Source organism: Crassostrea angulata, chromosome 9 (assembly GCF_025612915.1).
Source record: "Crassostrea angulata isolate pt1a10 chromosome 9, ASM2561291v2, whole genome shotgun sequence".
Lineage (NCBI taxonomy): Eukaryota > Metazoa > Mollusca > Bivalvia > Ostreida > Ostreidae > Magallana > Magallana angulata.
The window spans coordinates 36236655-36261947 of NC_069119.1; the positions used below are offsets into that span (position 1 = coordinate 36236655).

At 33.2% G+C, this 25293-nt stretch overlaps 2 protein-coding genes across 5 annotated transcripts in view; both read right to left on the bottom strand.

Moving 5' to 3' along the window:
• LOC128164098 (ankyrin and armadillo repeat-containing protein-like) overlaps positions 1–8547 on the bottom strand; it is a 31622-nt gene extending 23075 nt beyond the window's left edge. For 3 of the 4 annotated variants that reach the window (XM_052827829.1, XM_052827831.1, XM_052827832.1), the window contains exons 1-6: positions 8473–8547; positions 6692–6923; positions 6279–6503; positions 5770–5943; positions 4937–5371; positions 264–371 (exon numbers count right to left, since the gene is read on the bottom strand). In XM_052827829.1, the coding sequence (XP_052683789.1) occupies positions 264–371; positions 4937–5371; positions 5770–5943; positions 6279–6503; positions 6692–6905 (1156 nt within the window). In that variant the 5' untranslated portion in view covers positions 6906–6923; positions 8473–8547. Of the gene's footprint in view, positions 1–263; positions 372–4936; positions 5372–5769; positions 5944–6278; positions 6504–6691; positions 6924–8394 lie in introns of all 4 variants that reach the window. The other variant, XM_052827830.1, reaches the window with a different exon arrangement.
• A 10069-nt stretch (positions 8548–18616) lies between these two features.
• On the bottom strand, positions 18617–24409 carry LOC128162106 (uncharacterized). Its single transcript, XM_052825305.1, has 2 exons — positions 23842–24409; positions 18617–19074 (listed from the first exon to the last, which is right to left on the bottom strand). The coding sequence occupies exons 1-2, from the start codon at positions 24206–24208 to the stop codon at positions 19061–19063; spliced, it is 381 nt and encodes a 126-aa protein (XP_052681265.1). The 5' UTR covers positions 24209–24409; the 3' UTR covers positions 18617–19060.
• Between the last annotated feature and the right edge of the window lie 884 nt (positions 24410–25293).

Below are 25293 nucleotides of genomic sequence, written 5' to 3' on the forward strand. Positions count from 1 at the left end.
AAAAATATTTTATTAAATATATTACGTTATAAACAGCGAGAACTTTGCATAAGCCAATGAAAAAGTTGATTAATTATTGTTTTTCATTAAATTACATCAAGTAAAATTTTATCAATTCAACCGGTCAATCCCATTGATTGCTTACCAGTATTCTGCCCCTAATTTTTAATCGCTAATATAATTTGCTTAATTAAACTGACCCGTATCCATTCAAATAAGAGTTGCATCATGGGAGTTTTAGGCATTGTCGGTATACAACTTACCCCCGTGCAGGTGAAAGTATTTGTTTTTGTCGGGGTAGAAGTTTTTACACTTAAAGTCGTCTCCCAGCATTAATGGTGGCAGCTCTTCTTCTGTCTTACATTGGTCCTCTGTCAATCAAGCAAAAACAAAAAATAACCATAAGTTATACATTATTAAATTTTAAAATAATATTTACCATATAAACAGAAAACAAGATTCAAATCACGAAATGCTTTTATAAGTTAAGATTTAACTAATGATTTGTATTTGTGGCACAAAAATAACACCCAATAAGCATTACCGGTAATTAATAGTATCAATTTGGTTTTGTTTTATCCCTATGTAACAAAATACATGTAAAGAACTTAGAATTCATTATTAACAGTTTATAAAAATCCCTCTTGATTTTTATCATGAGGATTTATTTTTAGGAAGTCAATCGATACAATTACAAAATTTGAATACAAAATTTTTCTTCAACTTGACAACAGTCACCCTGTATAAGCATGCCTTTGAACTTTGTTTGCTTTTCAACTTTTAAAATTAATTAAATGTATTTATTCTTAAATTTATTTCATGGAAATTTAAAATACTGCAGTACATTATATAACCTAAAACAAAACAGCACGATATAACTTGATTATAATACAATTAATATGAAGGCTATCATCAAAATTCTAGCTATATGAAGCTATAGAGGCTTATTGTAATAACATATTTGATCATAAAATAATATATAAGTAATTGATAGATCCATAAATTCATAAACCACCACAATGACTGTTTTTCTTCCGAAATTTATTCCTAGGCTGAATTTTATTAAAAGTTCAAGGTAATTGAATGAATGCCATATGCAACCAATAAGAATTATTGTTTTAAAAAAATAAGGTTTAAAAATTGTTAATCAAGAGAAAATTTAATGATGTTTAAGGAGGCTTGATGGTCAAAAAGTTAATCATCAGATCTATAACCGAAAATTTTAAGATATGATTTGTTTACCTATTTATATGTTTAAAACTATAATCAACCAAAGAAAAAACCCCATAAAGGACTATGTGCGGTATGGTCATATATCTGCCCCCGATTTCAACCAATTTTTAAATAGTATCGTATAAAAATGAAATCTTCACCAATCATTGTATAGAGGATGCCTATAACTTTAATATTGATTTTAGTCACCATTGCTCATTCACCTAAATGACCTAATTCCCGCAAAGGACTATATATGGTTTGAGCCTAAAATGGCCCCCTAAAATTAACATTGTCATTTCACTGTAATTCTTTGTTTTATTTGTACAAATATACATTTGAAGTTTTTTTATAATTTTCATTTTGATTTTAAAGCCCACAATTTAAGAATAAGACATCATAAAGTTTACCTTTTCCCGCCATTTCATCATTTTTAGCATAAAACAGCTTGTTTTGAGGCAGTTTTTCTTTAAAGAAACATTGAGCGACTGCTTGAACAAACAAAATGTTTTCACCAAAGATGTATCTCTTCAATACTTATAAGTGACAAAAAGTTCGTCCTTGTTCAAAGAGTCGCTCTATATTTCCCACTCGAAAAAAGATAAGAAAAATGTCAATTTTTGATTGATTTTGATTGAATTATAAAAATAGCGTCACTTCTGACGTCATATACAGCCAGTGAGTGCATATAAATCAAATAAATAGGTGAAAAACATATTTCATGTCATCTCTTTTAAAAATTAAAGCAACAAATTAATGTACCCGAATCATTTTAAAATTGGCGAATTTTGGGGGCCAAATTTGACTAATATCATATAAAGTTCTTTGCAAACAAATGAAAATATTCTCATTTTTGCACTATATTTTGCATTCGGAAGTATAGAGCGCAGGTTTGCTCAAGTGCGATTTTAACATATGTTTTTCTTCAGATAGTTAATATACACTTTGTACTAAAAAATGGTACTTGAGCAAGCCTGCGCTCGATGTTTCCCAGTCGAAAAACCATCAGAAAACACCCTTATTTTGCTACAAAACACCAATTTATCAAAATAATGCAATCTTCATGACGTCATTCCTACATTGTGACGTCACTGTGGTGATAACCTTTTACACCTTTACTTCCAATATGATTTTGACTATCTTTCCCTTTAATTTTAAAGCTCTTTTTAAAACTTTGATTTTGGGGGCAAAAAATGCATAAAACCGCACATAGTCCTTTTGACTGTTTAATTTTGGTATTTTCTTATATTTTTTTTATAGAGCTCTTCTTCTACAGGAGATAAATACCGTATAAAAATGGCCACGACCATCGAGCCATCTTAAATGAAAACCTTGAAATGAAGTTTAAATGAAAACCTTATATGAGGACATGCATGGTCACTAGAAAAATCTCAACAACATAAAAAGTTTGATTAATTATAACAAAGCCTTAATTATTTTATGTAAGATGTATATTTAACCCAATTAATAAAAGAAAAAAGAAATTTTACCATCCAATGAATTGCTCAAGAACTATACAAGGTAAAGAAACATACTAGTCATATTAATTAAGTTTTATCCAGAACTTTAAATAAAAGCATTGGTTTATCATACATGATTGTTATTTTAGATTCATTATATATATTCACATCTATTTAACTTAATTAACCTCCTCGCCCAATATTAATTTCTAAACTAATACATGTACATTATCTGTGTCTGATAACGCTGAATTTCATGCAACAATTTGTACAGAAATTAACTTCTCATGAAATTTGAAAGTAAAAAAAGCTTTACAAGTTACATAGAAAATATAGTACATCAAATAATGTAATGATTATTTCTCTGTAAAATTCACTTAACAGTGTTTGTTTTATTTCAATCACATGAAATTCACATGGAACACAGTTACCTGTAAATTATACATGTATAAGTACAGGATTTTTTGGCTGTAACTACTAGACGTATAAAAGTATATGAAATATTCATTTCCATCAACAGATACCATTAGGAAGTCTCAGATGTTTGACTAATTATTTGTTTTAATTATGACTGATGAAGATCGATGCACGATAAACATAAAGAGAAAGTTAACGTTTACCTGAACCTTACCTGTTTCTGATTCTAGTAAAACAATTAGTGCAGGTATGAATTAGGTGTAAACTTATGGTAAACAGCACAACATGCAATTCTAGCGTAATACAACAAAGTCAAAGATTCCTCAAAAGTATATGTATTCATTAAGGTCAGACGACACGTTCCTCGAGCATCTTTTTTGTATCTCCTCGTAATAAAGAGTTCCAATAAAAATTATTATTTGTATAATGATTTTTAAAATGATTAAAATTTACTTGTATATGGATGTATGCCTAGATGGCCGAGTGGTTAGAGCCGTGGCTGCTCTCTGCCAGGAGAGTAGGTTCTAGAGGTTGTGAGTTCAAAGCCCGGCCCAATATAGTGAATTTTGCTGTGCTGTATATTTATTTATTTTTATATCAGCAATTCAAGTGTATTTTCAAGAAGATTTTATAGGAAATTGCATTCTCTAGTATTTTGCAGAAATGCCTGGTAAGGTATCCTAATTTTTTGCAAGAAAGCTTGTTGGAGTAGTAAACCATTAACAAATTCCTGAAAAATGTTATATGAAATTGAGGAACGTGTCGTCTGACCTTAATACACAGCTCACAGCTTAATTGGGAGTCATTGTCAAGGAAAAAAGAGAATCTCTCTTTCACTCTCTCTCTCTCTCTCTCTCTCTCTCTCTCTCTCTCTCTCTCTCTCTCTCTCATTAGCAATTGTTACATACAGGATCATTCAAATCGTTTTGACACATAATTGTGTTTTCTATTGGTATACACCCTATATAAAATATCAATTTTTTTAAAATAGTAATTTGCCAAATTCTATACAAAGAAAATTGTCTCCTGTTGTTTATTGAATTATTTGTCAAATTTTGTACAAAGCTAATTAAGATTCACTCTTAAATAATTATTACTGGAATTAAGACACACTTGCATGCAGACATTCACTCTCTTAACAGTACAGCACCAAATAAGTATCAAATACTTCTGATTTACAGGTGCCAATTAACTTCCTGAAATCTGATGACCGAGATTTAATGAAATACCATGGTCCACTCAAGCATAAATATCTAGAGTATTGAGTGTCACCATCTGTAAGCCCCGCCACTAACTTGACACCCATCACACCGTGTCTGACAGCCTTGTTTTAAATCCCTATCGCAGTGTGCACAAGAGATACTAATCGTAAAATTCCTATCAACACCTCTTACGGAGGTATAGATCTTTAAACTTTAAACAATGCGCGATACAATAAAAGATTGTCCACATCTCTGGAGAACATTTGTCAACAATTGTAAAAGCGTTTGCCCTTTAACTGAATAAATATTTTTGTTTACATTTTTCTGAGCATGAATTGGACAAGTTAAACAGTGACAAGTTACCAGCAATAAATACTAGCAGGAACGTAACTGTTTAAAACTTTTGAAGATTAAGACAAAGAGTAAATATAACTTGTGTTACATTCATCAAAGCTAAAAAAAAAAAAAAGATTCAGCTACTGAAGAAAAGCTTTGATATAAAACATTCACACTGCTCACATAAACTTGAATATACAACATATTTTCACACCATGCATAAAATAGGATAACTGGAAAAAGGAGGAAATGGGAAGGAGCTGGGTGTTGACTGCAAAGTAAGGGGGAGTAACTGTAACACTGCCGTACCTGAGAGATCTGGCAGAAACCGTGTTGTGTCAGGAATCTTCATTCTCTTCCTCATCCCAATCAAAAACGGCGTCAGAAAACTCACAAACTTCAGAATGAACAACTGACGTCTGATGTCCATCTTTTTCATAAGGTTTTCCCTCAGCATGTTTTCGTGCATTTGAAGTCTCGTATTCACGCGCTCGTAGTCGTCGTGATTTATCCGATCATCCAGCAGTCGAACGATACTGGATATGGTCATATCGGCCTCCATCATGTAAATGTCTTTTTCATGCATCACTTTTTTCTGGTACAGCGTCATCTGCATACAGATGTCCTCTATGTGCTTCATGAAGTGAATTCGCTCTTTTATCATGTCTGGGTCGTCCTCGTTATCGAACTGAAGGTCGTTGTACGCATCACAGTAATCAGGATCTTTACCCATATCTACCATGCCTGAAAAACAGTCTTAATACTGTATATTAGGTAATTTCGAGACAATTTTATTTTTGCAATCACTTTTAAATTGCAAAATATTGAATACGCAGAAATTATATCCTGCAGACTGATATATATAAATATATATATGTGTATACTGAAACAAGAAAAAAAAAATAGAAAAAAAGTTAGAGAGAGAGAAAGAGAGAGACAGAGAGAAAGAGAGAGAGACAGTGACAGATAGAGAGAAAAAGAGAGAAAGAGAGGGTACGGAGAAATTTAAGGCAAAGAAATAGCAAGAGAGAAAAAGAGAGAAAGCCAAGAGAGAGGTTAAAGACAGAGAAAATGAGAATGAAGAGTGAGAGAGAGACTGAGAGACATCTTTACAAAAACAATCAAACTATACAATACAGTACCATGACTGAGGAAATCGGAGAGGAAGGACTTCTCTTTCTCTGGTTTTCCATTCTGTTTGGACACTTGGAAGTGCTCCCTCCATTTGTCATTGAATTTGGTCCTCTTCTCTTTGGGAAAGTACGCTCCATGCCACAAGGACTTCATCATGTAGTCAACGCTGATCAACAGCTGACCTACAGAGGTCATATAAAGGTCAGACATAGGTCAAACAAGGATCAAATACTGTAGGGGCCAGGGATCAGAAGTATTAAGGAATATGTAAATATACCACTATTACATTTCATATAGGTAAACCCAATAATTCTCATTAGGAAAATATGTATAACATTCACAGAAAAGCAAAATTCTAGTCAAGAGATAAATGCCTAATAATTCTGTGAATATAATTTTTCCCAAAAATCATTTAACAATTCTGGTAGTAAAATCCTTTTAATCTATGAATATGCCCCCCCCCCCTTAAAAATAAACACACAAGACAATTCTAGATAAGAATTCCAACAATACAAACCAATGTGAGTGTCGTTGAAGCCCGGGGGTAGGTTACACCAGGTGCCCTGATCATACAGTGCCTCCAGGGAGATGCTGGGGGTCTGATTCAGGACGTAGATCCCGTAGGTCAGCTCCCGAATCACCTGGTGAACCTCGCGGTAGTCCAGGCCAAGCTTATTCTCTGCTAGGACTGGGTCCTCAGGCACCATCAGAACACAGCTGTTGGAGTTGAGCGGGTTCAAACCTGCAACCATTGACGGGAGTTGGTCAGTTGGGGAATAGATTTACATAATTCATGTAATGAAGCCTGACAAATTACAGGCTTGATTAAGTGGGTTTGAACCTGCAATCATTGACAGGGATTGGTCAAGTGTGAGAACAGATCACATACGTTATTTGGTGGTCAATATATGAAGCTAAGAGGAGCTTTACCTTTAATGAGGCCGACCGGTTGATCGTACGCCATCTTGAAATCGTCAGAGAGCAGCCAGTGGTTTTTGTGGAAGCCGATCAGCTCTTGCATTCTGAACACGGGGGTGGAGAACTTCTCGAAGTACGTACTGGCCAAGCGTTCCAGTTTGGCCTGGAGCTGGGCCTCGTCCGTGGGTTCCCCCGGCTGGGGGGTCCCAGCATTCATAGTGGCCATGTCAGCTATTTATAGATCCTGGAAGTGTATATAGTAAAACATCATGCTTATAATAAGAAAGTGCTTAGATTACAAATTATTTTGATTCGATCTTTATGAATTAATTTCTTATATAGGGGTCCCAGAATTCCTTGCAGCAATGTCAGTTTAATATATAATCGGATGCTGAAAAACAGGATTTGAGTACCGGAGATATGTCCCGGATAAACCGAAACTTTTCATAATTATCCATTATTAAAGAGACATAAAACATATGTGTATACCTTGGTTATCGTACTTATAAAATCAACAATATGCAGGTATTTTTAACTTAATTTACAGACCTAATATGATACTGATAATTCAAAAATATGCATAAAAATAAAAAAAAATAATAATTCAAATGTAAACTGCCAAGAAATGAATTATACCAAAACACAATGCAAAAGTTGCCAGAGTGAAACACACTGGTGTCATGGAGCTTAAGAAAATTCCCATATCTTCATGCAGTTGTAGTGATTGCATGGATTATGCAGTTTATCGAAAATATTTAAAATCCTCTTTTGATCTCAATGAATTATGCAAGCCTGGTCTCCAATCACTGAGGGTGACAATCAGTCAACTGATGATAAAAATTCAGTCACTGTGTATAAATACATACATGCACTATCCTCAAAACAGCTTCATAAATTCCTGAACTCCCCTGTACAAGAAGTATGTTTAAGCCTTGAATACTTTAATTTAAGCTTGAATAACTTCTGTACAACATTGTATATTAGACAATTCTAAAAGCCTTGTATGCCTATGAGATCTATCTACAACTAATTTAAATACATGTGACCATCTTATTCATTATTGTTTCCCCTTGGACTGAAATGTCACACTTTCATCGGTTTAAACAATGCTTAATTTGCCTCACCATTGCTGAGACTGATCAGCCCAATACATTCTTCTGTAGTCAATCAGTAAAAAAATTTTGTACTAATAATATATATCAAAATGCACAATTAATTATTCATGATGAAACAATCAGACTGCTGATGATAAAAGAGTACACTTGTATCTATATATGCATTTTATTTATATTTACCATGTTTACCATTTAAGCATATGTAACTGTGTACATGTATTTAAAGAGAGACATATTTCACATACCCAAGACAACAATTATAAATACATACCGCATGTTTTTATCTCCTACTGTCCTAGACATGCCGATAAACACACATGTTGTATGTACACAACTGTTTACAATGGGGTCAATTTACCCTCAATAATTAAACTCCTCCCTAACAAGGTGACAATTCAACGACATGAAACCCCCATCACAAAATCACTAAAAAACGAAAGTATCACAGAACCTTATACTTTTAAACACGACATAAACTTTTGAAAAAAAAGACTCCAACGCAAATGATTCAACGGGCCATGCACTGCATACTGGGATTAAGCGTCCCCAGTTACCAATTTGTGCATTGTGAAAACGACCCCTTCTTCGTGAAAGAAATACCTTTAAACTCGGACAGAAGAGATTCTATTGATGCAATCTTTAGTTGAGAAGATCACTCACTCGGATCTTAATTTTTACCTGTGTGCATTTTGTTTTTTGCCCTACTGCAGTCGTTTCCACAACCTGTTGGTGTCGACGACGATGTACAAATAGAAGCGAAAGTTTGATTGGTCACTTTCCTTAATTCTCGAGCAATCTCGCAGGTGTTTCTCGTTGCCGATTAGAATACAGGCGGCGGATCAAGGTTCTTGGCGAAATGAAATATGATTTAGAAAATTTTTCCGAGTTGGTGGGATGGGGGGCAAGGATGATTATGTTTTCCAGGGGGGGGGGGGGGGGTCCGAGGCCTACAAATGATATTTGTGTTTTGTATTGGTGAGATGGGAGGGGGGGGGGGGGGACATTTCCGCTAAATGTAGTTAGTTAAATTTCAGGCAAAAGGGACATTGTCCCAATGTAGGCGAGGAGAAAGTATTTAATAAAGATATACATATTTCTTATTAAGACTCCTACTTGTAGAGTAAGCTAGAAGAATTACATGAGGTCTCTTAGAGATTTGTATTATAAAACCGTATGTACATCGAAAAAACAATCAATTAAAAAAGTTTTATTTTCAACATTATAGATTCGGTTATCATATACGCCCCTTTTTCTTATGAATTCGTTTCAGGCGCGTAGCATCGATCGTTTTCGAAAAAGAGGACCAGACCTATCCCAAACCGACAAAAACCAAAAGACATATATATATGATGTAATATTCCTATTCTTGCAAATCCCACTGTAACATTTTTTTTTGTATTCAAAATTTTCCAAAATACCAATTTGTTTATGCTATACATGTTTATCAGAGGAATACAATATATGCAAATACATGAAATAGGAATGTCACATGGTTCATGGTAAAGTTCGCAAACTTGGAAGGATCGAATGTTTTGGACATTTGGCAGACGATCCTCGCTTTTTAAATGTCGCCTGTCTGTGTTTTGTGGAGTCATCGGAGACGAGATTTTCCTCATACAGGCTTTACACAGATGTACACGTATGTGAATCATTCTCAAAAAAGGTGGTATTGGGTTGTTATAGGGTACTAGAAAGTATAATCCTTAATTTTTGCCCAGTTTCACTTTTGTGCTACCTTTGGATATATATAGCATACATATTGGTACATATACAGTTAATTCTAACAAAATCTTAAAAATTTAGAAAGTTTATAAGTTGATTTTTATACATTATTTGACTGTTACAGCTCAGAGTTTGCTACTTTAAATAGGTTTTGTAAAGGTAGTATGACCCTTTCTTGTTAAAATAATAGGGTCAAGGGATGAACGATATGAAAAATACCTCTCTCAAACAAAAAGACGAAGAAAATATATGAACAATATTTTTAAGCGAGATCAAGTTGTCTGTTACCTGTTTTTATGTCCATGGTGTAACGAAACAAAATATTGGTGTGTAAAAGTTGTCATTCTTAGTAATTTGAAAGATAAATGATACCTCCTTATTCCCATCGTATAGCTATAAACAATGATAGAAGACAAAATAGCTGATAATGAAACTTACTCTATGTTTTTTCTGATAAGTAAGTAGAAATAAATGTGTAACTTTTTATATTGTCTTTGGGCTAACAGGAAATACTAGGGAAATGGAATATTTAGACACTCTGGAAAACAGACAAACTATTGCTATGTGTTGTTGAAGCAGATAACATGCTCTTTTACTCTGAGGGAGCGGTAATTATTTAGCAGAGACAAGTTAATTCATAAATATGTCCTTGGTGTAACAGTCCTTGGTGTAACAAAAACAAAAAGTTACACCATAGACCATCATTGTTATCCCAGAGACTATAATTTACATAATTTATTTTTTGAGGAAAGATATGATGAAATTATTAAATATAATATATCACAATGTATCACATTTGTTAGTTTATGCTGATATATAATCACTGTCGTGTATCCGCGCCGGTAGTGACGTGTTTGGATAAAGTGAAAATGGTGGTACCGTTTGCTTCTTGAAAAGTTTTCGTGTTATTTAAGGCATACATTGTCTACTTTTACTTGAAAAAGATCGTCAGATCTATTTAAAAGTGTATAAAATCATAAAGTTCTACGAAGTTTATGTTAAAATTATGTAAATAAGCAGTTTATGTCGATTAATTTTGAACAACGGAACAGGTTTGGATGACCTTGTTTTTCAAAATAGGAACGGTTTGGATACGCATCTGATACGGTTTGGATGTAATTAATATGTGAGTGTAAACAGTTCCTTTAATTTCCCCTCGCGAAGGGGATATAGCATCGCTACTGTGCGATATACATGCCCTCATTGAAAAGCATGCTTTCAATACTGTGAATATCATCATGTGATAGACATTTAAAGTCACATTGTTTAAAATAATAAACATACACGTTAAAGACTTGTGCATTTAAGCCAACAAAACTGAATATACCGTAATTTGAATTTAAATTTTACACACGCTCCAAGTAACTTGCAATTGGCTTATAAAAATGGCATACAGAGTGCTTTACAAATATGTTAAGTCTGTTGTATAATCATTCCATCGATATTAATTTCAAAAGATTCAGCCTTACCAAAATCTTTACCGACACAAAAACACATGTGTTTACGACAGTTTCAATTGTTATGCTTCTATATCCCCGAGTACCCAAACTCCGTCACCATAAGCAGAAAACATTCCGCGTTTCTCTGTAAATTATTTTTTGCGGTTTTTATCATTTGCAATCGCTTAATATAATCTGAAACATTATAATTTTTAAAATTATTAACAAAAATATTTTTATTATTATTCAAATAAGCCCTCTGAATACGACGTTTATCACACGTGCTATCATAACTTATGAACCTAACTCCGTCACCCACATGATCTATGATACGCCAGTGAATGAAGACACATTAACAATTTAGTTTAAACACAATTTATATCAAGGCCAAGTTATAATAAGTAAAATCGCTTTATACAATTTAAATTGTATTTAATTTCATCAAAGTGAAATGATCGCCAGAGCAAAAAATGGGTCGTTGTAAAAACAATCACAATGACTTTTTCAGAATGTATGGATGCCGTTTGATTTCTGTCCTTACATATTTCAAATATATCATATCAATAATGAATATATTAATCATTATATTATTTATTTATTACATTTTTAATAAATGTAGCATATTCTAAATACAGACATACCGTATATATCTGTAACCCTTTATAAGGCAAAAATTACGGCATGAGCGATTTGACGTTATCATCAAGTGTAGTACATAAACGCTATTGCGGACTGAAAAAAATGTATTATTTTTTTTTTTAGTAACCTTAATAAAAAATAAATCACATGTGAAATGTTTCATCTTGACCTCTCTAAAAATGACTGACCACTGTTAATCATCGAATGGGCCCGCATGTCAGAAATATCGTTATTTTAGTGCACCCATGAAAAAGTGTTAGCTGATTTCACGCAATTATTGTTGCATAAAATGAACAAGATGTAATTTTGTTATGTTTGAACACATTCTTAAAATTAACCGTTGTAAATTGTTGACATTTGATTGAAGATATTTGACATGCCAAAAATAACGTCATAATCGCACTTGATTTCAAACGGCGAGGAGTTTCCCGAAAGTGACGGAGTTAGGGTAGTGACGGAGTTAGGGGGCTATGCGAGATAACGTTATCGGCTTTAAACGTGAAAAAATAAAAGAGATCAATCAAATACAGAATTATACCAACTTAAAAAAATCTAAAGTCTGTAAAATCAACTAATGATACAAATATTGTTTTTCTCTTTTAAAATTGAAACGATATAATATATAGATACACTGCACAGAACAAACCGTGATAACGTGGATTTTTAATTATTGGTATCCTGATATGGGTTTCATGAAAATGAAAAAAAATCACTTTTGATACAGAGTATTTAACTTATCAAATATCATACTTGTCTAATTTTTAAAATTAAAAATTGAAACGTTCCCAAACAACTTTTAAGTTTTGCAACAGCCTAACAACTGCGCTTTGGCAAATTTTTAACTATGAAATTTTTATCATTATACTTTCATGTTAAATACTAACGCGGGTTTATTACATTTTCTGCAGTAACGCCACCTTCGTTTCCCGCATGAGTCACCAAAACTTCTTGATATACAGTGATACATATTTATCGTTTTGATTTTCTGGTGAGAATTATGATTGAATAAATGTACATATAAAATGGCTGTTTACTTAGGTCTCGACATCACTTGAATTTTTTGGACCAACTATTTCTAACAACAGAGCAAATATATGACTTGGCAGACATCTGTGGTACTTTGTATTATATCAGTATAATCACTGGGAGTGAAATAATTGTAGAAATTTTTTTGTCTAGCGATGTACAGGCTTGGTATTGAATGAAAACGAGGCTCACTTTCATAATATTATTACCAAGCACGTTCTCCGTTAAACTTACTTCACGATTATAAATATCATTCCAGGATAACTAAAAAACACATCATATAGTCGCTTGCCAAAAGATGTATCTTCGGTTGCACACCGATAAAATGCAAACTGCTCTCTTTATGTCTAAAATATCAAAAAATGCTATAACTTTAAATCATTCAAACCGTACCATTTGCACAATTTATATTTTAGCATCCAAACCGAAATAATTTATTTATCCAAACCGTACTACTTCTTTAGCAGGTGCATGAAGTTATTGCTATTTTTATACATATTAATGTATTAAAAAAACATCGGTTTTATTTTATTTGGTTAATTTAATGTTTTAAATAAATTTTGGCTGCTTCAGATTTTTAGTATGTATTATATTATCTACGTAATCTAGAAATAGTTCTTGGTTTTAGCGTTAAAATGACACGTTAACGATTGATTTTTCGACAAATAAGTCGTTTTTATTAACGATGAACAAAAATAACGCACACTCTTTTCAACTGCAAAACCTTCAGAAAAATATGAACGACTATTACGATATTTTAATTAATATTTACCTCGTTGTCGATAGAAAAGAGGACACAACACTCATTGTTTTTGCAATGGATACGCCATTTTCACGTTATCCAAACATGTCACTACCGGCGCGGATACACGACAGTGATAATGTCGATGCATCTGTTTGCTGTAGAACTAGATTATTTCTCAATCGTGCAATATTTCGTCACTCCAAAGACACATACAATAGCACCAAGGACATATGACCCAAAATATTCATTTAAAAAAATTTAAGTATTGTCAAATCAAATTAAATTAATCAATTCAAGTATAATTAATATTGAATTTGATATCGGACTTATAGCTTAAACCAAATTTTCCCTAAAAATATTATCTAACTTTAAACAAATGTGTAACCAAGGACTTTATTTCAAATCCCATGCATGCATTTCTGATAGAAAAATTAAAAAAACTAGTATTGTATAAATACATTTTTGACAGATTATGCAATGTTTTCAAACAGGAGTATAATAAAATACTAAAAGTATTCATCAACTAGATAGAATGGTGTCCATAGTGTAACATGTTGTGTCTTTTGTATAACAAATTTAAATTTTAAGCCTGAACTTGTAAAAAATAACAGTTACATGTTTAATATATCTGCTGAAATGTGCATTTGGTAATTTTGAATTCATTTAAAATACATTCAAGCTCTTAAAACAAAATAAGATATTAAAACTTCGATTCTTATAACAGGCAAAGTTCATGGTGTAGCGTAAGTGTCCTTGGTGAAACATACTGGAACTAAATTGTGTAAATAATTTGACTTTAGGGGCACTATTATGCACATTGATAATAATTACTGTTAAATATATGCATTCATAAATTATAGCTATGAAAACATTCAGTTGTCTCTATTTTGAAATCTGAAATTTTCGTTTTTAAATAAAGATTGTCCTTGGTATAAGATTTGGACTAACAATGATTGTCTTTAGTGTAACATCCCTTATTTTGTTTTCATTTTCAAAGATTTACAAAAAATATTGAGTTTTTTTTTCACTTAAGATTATTTTTCATGTCACTTACAAGTGTCTATTAAAAAAATCAGACATTAAATGGAAAAGAAGTTTTCAGTGTGCAATACAATGTCATGAGATAAATGCATATTTCTCATTCACAAACCAAATATGAAAATTTAAGGAAAACACACGATTGAATTCTTGTTTTAGGATTAAGTTCAAGAAAAACTTCAGAAAAATTAACTTTAAAACCAAACCAAATGTATGAACAATAAGATTTAATGAAATTTATGAATATTTTTTATGCGTTACACCAAATACTGTTTTCTGTTCATGCGGTTGTAAATATCATACTTTTATAGATTTTCATTTGATGTACTGTTGGCATATTTTAGCAAACAAACAACATGATATGCCCAATACAAAATATGATAAATTCAATCTGGTTGTAAGTACTTTGTTTTTAAACAAGTGGTACTTGAAAAAATCCACCTTTTTTGAGAATGACCCACGTGGCAAATATCAGTACATTGGGGGGAGGGGGGGGGTCCTCACAGAAATGACATCATACCACATTCTGGGGCTGTACTCTGGGTCCATGGTCAGACACCTTGTTATATAAAGCTACATGTACGTTCGGTGGTTTCTTTCGAATGTATGAACTTGACTTTGTATTTATTTAAATTGAATATGGTTGAAAAATGCAATGAAATCAACATTCCACAGAAAAAAAAAGAGGATATTGTATTTTACAGGAATTGAGGTATCCACATTATCTTGAACATATTTTTTTCCCCATTTAACACAGGCGTTTCAGATTATTTTCAAAATCTTTTCTGCACCCCTGTTAACTAAAATGAACAATGTTTTTGTTGCTGTTTAATTTTAAACGTTTCCTCCCTTTCCTCCGCAGAGGTTTGAGTAAATCTTGACGCTGCCATTTCACCCCGCTTCTGACACAACAATGTGACGTCTTCAAATGGCAGCTACTCTAATTTAAAAGTAATAAGGAGAACTGCCATATTAGTACTCCAAATATTTAAGAACTTGCAGATCTATGTTTCTGTGCTAAATATTATGAAATGTCGAGAGGTGTAGGCGAAGCGTCGGCTATATTGCCAAGTATCAATTCTCCCAAGACGGACTTAGGGATATATATCCCGCAGTCACATGCCATGTTTATTCCAATGAAAGTGACATTTCAGTCATGGAGAAAACAAATAGAGCTTTACAGCCTGTCTGCCTAACTGTTTATATAACAATTGTCTATATTTTTGTACTACTTGGTAAATGTTTTTACTCTGAATATTTGATGCAATTTTTATACTATTTAATGAAAGGTAAATTTGAACAATTTCATGTTCAATTTTACAAGTAAAGGGTGATAACCAATGGTCGATTACATTTTGCCGATGACCAGTGTAGATATTCAGTATGAAATAAATACCTTTACAATCGTAGACCACATACCGGTATGGTTCCACTAGACAAAAACACTTGCTATCTTATTTAATTGTCGTTTCATTAAATGGAAGAACATTTGATAAAAATGAACACATTGAAAATGATAGTTTATTGTAATGTACTTATGGTACTTTCATATATAGTGCAGCGATCTAATAGATTTGGAACAAACAACTAAATGGGTTTTAGATAGAAAATATAATACATACATAAGTAAAAATATGATATTTCGCCGCTCGTCTAATTAACTGACCAGACAATTTAATTAAGCGTCGAATAAGGACCTAGAAATGGCTGCATCTATTGATTTTGTATTTAATTTAATATATTTTGTAAATAGAAGAAATGAAATGTAAAAAGGCTAACTAACCTATTTTTGTTTAAAATCCATGATTGATAAACATGATATACTTCTTAGATTTAAAAATTGTTGCTCATTTGATTTATATAGACGACCCGTAAATTTAGACCATCAAATAACGGGCACTCGATTATCATTATATAGAATTCGTTTTTTGCTTTTAGAAGAAAAACACCGCCGAAAATTACATGTACTTATCTATACATTGTTAATTCTTTTTTCAGAGAAACAATATCAGGTTGTCGTTCTTTTGTACATGAAAGGAAAAGCTGGTGAACAAGATTCTCAGCTGTCAGGTCGCTAAATCAGTCCATGGATCGGCGGTACTTTTCTTCATGTCACTAGCAGTGTTTACCACCACTAGTTTTTTCATTGCGATTCGTTTTGACTCTACAAATGTTCATCATGCCTTTCTTGAATATAGAGTTGAGAGTGAACACCTACGGCCAACAAGCCTTTACAACTCTGAAGGTCTGTATTAAGCTTGAAATTAAATTGATAAGATACTACTAAATTAATATTCAAAGTTGCTAGGTCACAAAACTTATATAATGCAACAGTCTATAGACATACCCTTTTAAGAATTTTGTAATAATGATGATGATCTTTGTGCAAAGAATCGGTTCCATAGATAATCAGGTGCAGAAGTTGTGAATTATATTTTCAAAAATTAGGCACGAAGCATCGTTTTTGGAAGTGTTTGAAAATTCTTATCAGTCTAATCAGTTAGGGGGAGGGGTGGTTTATATGTACCTCATATATATTTCACCGTTAATTTCCTGATTTACTTCCTTTCTTTACTACCCAAAAAGTGGGGCGGGGGGCAACTCCCTGATAATTCAATTTTCTAATTAAGACGAAGAACATTTAAATTTGCAAGGTTCGACATCAAGAAAAAGGAGCTGGCCCCCACAATAAGGAGGGATAAAATATTTCATCAGCTTTTTATAAACTTGAAGGCATATTTTTTATTAAACACATTCGCATTGCATGTTTATTTTCAATAAACTTCAACATAAATTATGTGTCAACGGAATACAATCAACATCTAAATTCATTAGACAATACAATCAAAATCTAAATTCATCAAATTTAACCTCGCTTTTATATTTTCTGCGTGGACCTCACGGTCGACGCAGAAAATATATAAGCGAGGTTAAACCGGATGCTCTGGGGAAAATTCAGCCTGCACATGAGCTAGCCTGGTTCCTGTGCGTAATGGGTAGCTCAGGGAACCACGCTAGTACACGGTTATCTGAATCGGGATTCCATGCCATATGTGTGCATAAGTTCAAAGGCGCTGTAATTGTAAAGTTGTCTGTAAACAGTACAGAAACAAAGTATTCCTTTTAAAGAAATGATTGGCATGTGATATGAACTATCAGTATTATGGAATAAGTTAATGTTATGCCGAAACTACAACATGCATCAAATAGCATAATTTGCAATGTTTTGTTGTTTTCCGAATACACATATATGGGTCAATATAAAAAAAGGCAGCTATTTATGTCACTGTTATGTTAAATTTCATTTTTTAATATTTAACCATAAAAAACTTTCATATAACAAATAATGAACTGTATATTTTCTGTTTCTGTAAGAAAAAAGTATAGAAATAATGTATCTTAATAAATATAAGGATTCAATTACACAAATCTGCCAGTTTTACACTGTCAATAGAAATGCACTTTCTGTTTAAGTGATAAATATTTATAAAATTATTTAAAACATTACCCCCAAAAATAGATGATTATGAAATACACATTATGAGGAATGTTTTTAAAAGTAAAAAAGATGCACCCCACCCCCATTAAAACCAATACAATATTGAATATGTCTGTACATAAATTCTTTGCCATTGGTGTAACCGAATTTCCTTCGTTGGAAAAGAATTGTCATTCATGATAAATGACATCATAACTAGTCCAGAGATGTAAGACATCACTTCCTGTAAAAGACTGCAGACGCCATTTATATGTTTCGTGGTTTGTGTTATTAAAATGAGCTTCTGGTGGCAAAAAGGTAAGAAATACAATAATGCTTTGTCATTGGTGTTGTAGTAATTTTGTCAAAACATTTGTAGATAGAAGTTTGATTATCATACTAAACATTTTTAAGATATTTACCAAACACACTGTGCAGATGACCTTTTTCACTCTCATAGGGTATTTAAGTATAGCAGCCCATTTATGTACTTTTTGTCATTGGTGTTACTGTCATTGGTGTATCTGTTACAAAGTAACACCAGTGACGAGTTAAGTTACACCACTGACAGAAAATATACATTTAATTACACATCCTTTTTCATTTTGATCTTCATTTCTACTTTACAACTTTTATCGATTTAAATTTTAATATAAAGGTATTTGATTTCATTTTTAAACACGATTTTTCTAATTATTTCATGACCTTTGCCCAAATAAATATGCTTTCCATGTTTCTAGCTAATACCAATATCAAAACAACAGACAATTATGATTCAGATATTTACCCTGATGTATATACAAAACTAAATAGACTTTTGTTTGTTTGGCGTAGTTGTCATGGCCGTTTAATCAAATGTGCAAAAATTAGATAAGTACATGAATATCAGATAGATATCAGTCAGATATATAGTACATGTACATCAGATAGATTTCATACATGTACATTGAACTCGACATGCGCTGTTCAAACAATATGGCAGCATATATCAAATATATATATGTAATATACAATATTAGAAATACTCTCTTGACCCGAGGAGCCTGGAAAAAACAGTGCCCCACGGAGACAGTATTCTAATCAAAATTATGCACTTTGTTGCCGAGTCCTTGAATACAGATGACCTGCAAAACCTTTCCTTGTCCATATTCACTTTCCAGCACATCTTTCTTCTATTCTTCATGGCCATGACGCTGCAAAAGAAAACTCAACCCGAAAAAGCTATTCACAATTTATAATTGTACAAAAACAATACCTATGCAACTATTCACAAGTAGTGTAAATGGAAATTTATATCAATTTATAACCATGCAACCTAATTCTAAATAATGGGTTTGGGTGGGAGGGGATTTTTTGTGACCGACTCAGGGAACAGTTGAATATAAAAGGAAGAGCTTATCGCGCACGCTCCAAGACCAGGAAGTGTGGAGTTATTGCCCTTGAATTAGCATTACTAGAGTTATAGTTCTTGCCCCAAACAATATGCTTAACTGCATGAAATAACAGGGTTTATCCATATTTGATAAACCTAATTATTTCATGACCTTTGCCCAAATAAATATGCTTTCCATGTTTCTAGCTAATACCAATATCAAAACAACAGACAATTATGATTCAGATATTTACCCTGATGTATATACAAAACTAAATAGACTTTTGTTTGTTTGGCGTAGTTGTCATGGCCGTTTAATCAAATGTGCAAAAATTAGATAAGTACATGAATATCAGATAGATATCAGTCAGATATATAGTACATGTACATCAGATAGATTTCATACATGTACATTGAACTCGACATGCGCCGTTCAAACAATATGGCAGCATATATCAAATATATATATGTAATATACAATATTAGAAATACTCTCTTGACCCGAGGAGCCTGGAAAAAACAGTGCCCCACGGAGACAGTATTCTAATCAAAATTATGCCAAATGGATCACGGACACTGTCACGTGAACCATCCGCCAATACCAGGCGGCAATTTTGACAACAATGACACCTGTAGATATGATACATAAGAATGTCTATACTTGGACATTCTAGATTCAGATATATGTATATGTTATATAATAAGATAGATAAGTAAACGGACCATGACTTGCCAGAGATATATCAGCTAGTATATTTTAAGGATAGGTGCAAGAGGAAGATGTCACAAACTGCACAATAGCATTTTTCAGGGAATTTATGTATATATTGTTACCCAGATCTGACAAATGCACACCATCTAATCTAAATAATCTCTTTTGAGTTATCTGGATATCTGGATATTTGATAGATGCACCATTAAGCTTTTTCAAAACAAATGTTGCAATGGCACTATTTATTCTACGTCTAGAGTTTTCACCTTCAATGGTTGATAAAGACTGCCTCCAATTACTTCTAGGTAATATATGTGACCATACAATGAGAGTGTTTGGCAAGAGGTCTGCTATTTGAGATAAAGTTAGTTTCATGAATTTTTGAATACCTTTTAAGGTATTTTGAGGGTCCCCAATATTATTACCACCGCAGTGAATAATCAAAATAGTTGGTTGTTTATTAGCTATTAACATACTTGACACAGTTGTATACAAGTACGCCCAAACCATTCCCCTTCTACCATTCCAATTAATGGTAAAGTGGTTTAATCCAAGGTTTAACTGATTTGTGGTCTCTGCATATTTCTGTGCCCAATGAATAATAGATGAGCCAATGATCCAAACTGAATCTGAAATTTATGTATGATTTAACAGCATAAAACTAAAAATACTATTAACATGGTCTTATGTAGGATTTGAAAGCCGATGAACTCCATCTACCCATATGCTTGATTTGTATTTCAGAAACCCCTTTTAAGTACAGGTAAGTTGCACCTCCAATCCTAAATGAGTGCGACTTGAATGAATTTGTAGGTACCTCTAGGAATTTTAAGGATTTATACAGCATGGATGAAAATTGATATTGAGTCAATGGTTTAGTATTGCAGTGGGCAAATAGATGTGTTGCTTGAATGCATTGCCTATGACTTTGAAATTTTTGAAAAATTTGAAACATCAAAAAAGAATCTGGTGTTTTGGGTATTCTAATGGATGAACCGTTACCAAATTGATCTGTTTTTGAGCAACCCACAAAAACTATAAACTCATCCTCCAACATTTGAACATGATTTCTTTCCAATGCCACTAGCTCACTTACTCTCAATAAAGCAAAAAATGCAATGAGAAATGCTGACTGAAATAAATGTGCTTCATACGAAGAAATAGTTAAATGTGGAATGATACTGGTAATTTGTGTTAATAAAGACAATGTAATTGGTTGTCTAATGTCCTGAGTTCTGCATGACCTTTTAAATCCTGCTAACAACTTTTTTACCAAAAAGGATTCTGTAGCATTCTGCCAACCATGTAAATTTACAACAAAACTCAAACCAGCCATATAAGATTTTGCTGTTGAAAATGCAAACCCAGATTCCTTCATATAAGCTATAAACATTACTATATGATCTATAGGTGGTGGCCACAAATGCTCAAAGGAAGCTTGAACTCTGAAATTAAAAAATGCTTGGATGCCTTGTTTGTAAACTTTACTTGAGTTTTTAGATATACTGGCTTCTAACAGTTGATCTATAGTTGATGAATAATCTCCCAAAATGGAGCTGGAATTTGACATGGAAAATTGTCTGCTGTAGGAGCCAACTGTCGGAATCTTGACCACTGAAAGCGAGAAATAGCATCTGCTATATTGTTATTTTTTCCCGGAACATGTATAGCTCTAACCTGGATATTATAACTAAGGGTATACAATACCAACGCTCGAATCAAAACCATGACCCTGTTATTTTTTGAAGACTTTTGATTAATAATATGAACTAATGAGAGATTGTCAATATGTAACAATAACTTTTTTGCATAGAGTTGTTCTGCCCAAATAAAAACTCCCAAAACAATAGGCACAAGTTCAAGAAAAGTAATATCTTTTGTTGTCTCATAAAACCAATGTGAAGGCCAAGCCAAATAACACCACTGACTGCCAAATATGACCCCACACCCTTTTGAACCTGAGCTATCTGTATAAAATTTGAGTGTCTCATCATCTTGCCATGTCAAAGATGGAAAAGGGGTTAATCCATTAAACTTTGTAAGAAATTCTCCCCACATTTCTAAATCCAATCTGATTTCTTTTGAAATTCTTATGAAATGGAAAGATTTTTTACCTCCTGCTAAAGCCGCATATACACGACGACAAAATGCTCTTCCTGAGGGCAAAGCTTTAACCACAAATGCTAGTGACCCTGCTAATGACTGTAATTTTTTAACGGTGACCTTTTTACAACTTAAAGCATCATTAATTTTTTCCAAAAGTTCAGTAACTTTATGTTTTGGAACGAAAATAGTTCTTGAAACTGTGTCAATGCCTAATCCTAAGAAACAAATAGATGTACATGGACCTTCTGTTTTTTCTGGAGCTAATGGGATCCCTAAAATTTTTGATAACTTTATCATATGAGCCATTAACATCTCACAATCAGCTGTGTTTGCTCTACCTATAAATAAAAAATCATCTAAATAATGAATGATCCCCCTTGAATTTGACCTTTGCTGCAGCTCCCAGTGAAGGAAGGAAGAGAACATCTCAAATAATGAACATGAAATTGAGCAACCCATTGGCAAGCATTTGTCCACATAATATGAATTTAAAAACTTGAAACCTAGCAAGCAGAAATCTTCAGGACAGACTGGCAACAATCTAAAAGCACTTGAAATGTCCATTTTGGCCATTAATGCACCCTCCCCCATCTCCTGAATCAGTGACAAGGCTTGATCAAATGTAGAGTACGACACTGAACAATATTGCTGATCAATGTGATCATTGATACTATTACCCACTGGGTATGATAAATTAGAAATCATACGCCACCCCCCTTGCTTTTTGGGGAGGATACCAATAGGATTACACCGCAAATTTGAAATAGGTGGACAGGGAAAGGGGCCTAAAATTCTACCCAATTTTATTTCTTTATTTATTTTTTCATGTAACTCAACAGCATGTTCCTCTGCAGATATCATGTTTTTAAATTCAACCTTTTTTCTAATGCCTGTATATTGAAGTGAAAACCCATTTTTAAACCCATTTGATAGAACTGTTGCTATTTCTTTGTTTGGGTAATTTACCAGTAAAGAATCGAAGTTAGATGTATTGATTGGAGTGCTGCCAATATCCCATAATTTATGTAACAAGTTACATGTAGGTTTGCCGTCCTGTGGTTTGTTGTCGATTCCTGAAAAATTTGTTGTTGGAATTAAAATTTTCCGAACGAGCAGGTGCATTTTTGGGAATTTGATTAGATTGATTATTTTTGAAGCAGTTAATGGAGGGATGATATGCATTACATGTGATGCACTGATGCAAATACTTGCAATATTGTTTCTGACAAACACCTTCATAATTGTAGGCATAACATTTCAAATACCTACGAGTTGACTGATTTGACAATTGGGTTTTATTAACTGTTTGCATGTAAAACAACCATAGTTCAGCATCAATAGATCCCCAGTTTAAAGAGGAGTCTACAGACTTCTTTAAGCGAAATTGCACATCATAATCCAACCAACCTGAATTGTTACTAGCAGCCCCCCTTTTAATTGTTGACATATACCTCAAGAGTGAAATGGCTTGTAGTGGATGTTTTTCTAAGTATATAGAAGCATATATGAAAAATGCATCCATCCATTGCGAGAAGTTTGTAATTTTTGTTTCTTTATTTTTTGATTTGACCTGGAAAACACCCCCCTCTAAAACAATTTGATTTTGCATTTCTGTGCAAGGCTCTTGAAGCAACAATTTGTTTAAATGAACAAATTCGCCATTCCAAATTTTATCTTTGAGAGCTTGGGATACATGGGATCCCAGTATAGAAGTAACACTGTTAAATGGGTTTGGCGTGTCAATATTATTTTCCAAATAATTTTCTGTACCTTGATTCATGTTGGTGGGAACATGTGACGACAAGGCACTTGGTGCGTCAGGGGTGGGGTTAACTATGGGCGGCATGTTGTGAGGAATCATCCCAATCATCCCGCTCCGTGACATTCCCTGACCTGCTTCAGTTGACGACTGTGTCGCTGGTGTCGTCGGAGCCGCGGGTGTTGGAGGAGTCGCTTGTGTCGGAGGAGCATTAATATTGGAGCTGTTTGCAACGGGCCGTCTCACTTGACCTCCTCGACGATTTCCGCGACGACCTCGTGCCAATACACTATTCGAGGCAACTGTATTTGCTCCATTTGGCACGGCTGCGTATGGGCTTCTCGCCTTAGATGCCCTTTGGTTCCTTACTCTCAGCATGATATTGAAATAATATGCCGGTATAAAGTAATAAAACTCGCCGATTAAAACGATAAAACTTGATTCTTTCTCTAGTTGATTTTTTGTGACCGACTCAGGGAACAGTTGAATATAAAAGGAAGAGCTTATCGCGCACGCTCCAAGACCAGGAAGTGTGGAGTTATTGCCCTTGAATTAGCATTACTAGAGTTATAGTTCTTGCCCCAAACAATATGCTTAACTGCATGAAATAACAGGGTTTATCCATATTTGATAAACCTAATTAAAAACAAATTTAGGTACAATAGTAACGCCAGTGACACTTGCATGTAACACCAATTACAAAAGTATTATAAAATGAACATTTGTTTGTAAAATAGCATAATGTTTATTCTTTTAAGCTGGTAAATAGGTAAGAAAAAATCAATGGCAATTGAAATATTCAAAGTTTTTCATGTTTTTGCTATTTACCTCAAAAAAGAAAATTTTAGGTACGATAGTAACGCCAATGACATGTGCATATGTACATGTATGTATACCTTAACTTTACTTTTATAGTAGGCGAGGCTAGAGAACTTCCCGATTAATTTTTTTAAGCATTTAAGTATGACTGAACAATTATGTTACTGTATAAAAGTTTAAATCTCAAGAAAAATGCATCAAAATATGAAATTTTTACTTTACACAAAGCTGTCACGGCATAGTTAACAAAGTAGTGCGAATCGTAATGTGTGCGCAAATAGTAAAATTCACCAAATGCCTTATACTATACATGCAAATTTCATTCATAGATAGATCATAATTATTTGAGATGTATGAACCCTTTAAATTCTGAGATAAAAAGTCAGGGCTATACATACATATATTTACATTTTCCGGTGTCTTTGCATGTTATAACACTACGTATCGATTTTGTACTATATAACCCATAATACAAAGGACGCCAAATCGAGGCGCCACCGGAGTTTGCTTATCAATATTAAAATATATGATCGTACGATGGCTTAAAATTCTATAAATATAAGTAATAAGGAACCATTCTTTGAATATTATGAGATGATAATTTCGGTTGGGGTGTGATCAAATCTATCATAAAGGCCTTCGGG

What these genes read in the sequence shown, in the direction of transcription:
- LOC128162106 (XM_052825305.1), bottom strand. Translation starts at nt 24,208, where the DNA reads ATGCTGAGAGTAAGGAACCAAAGGGCATCTAAGGCGAGAAGCCCATAC.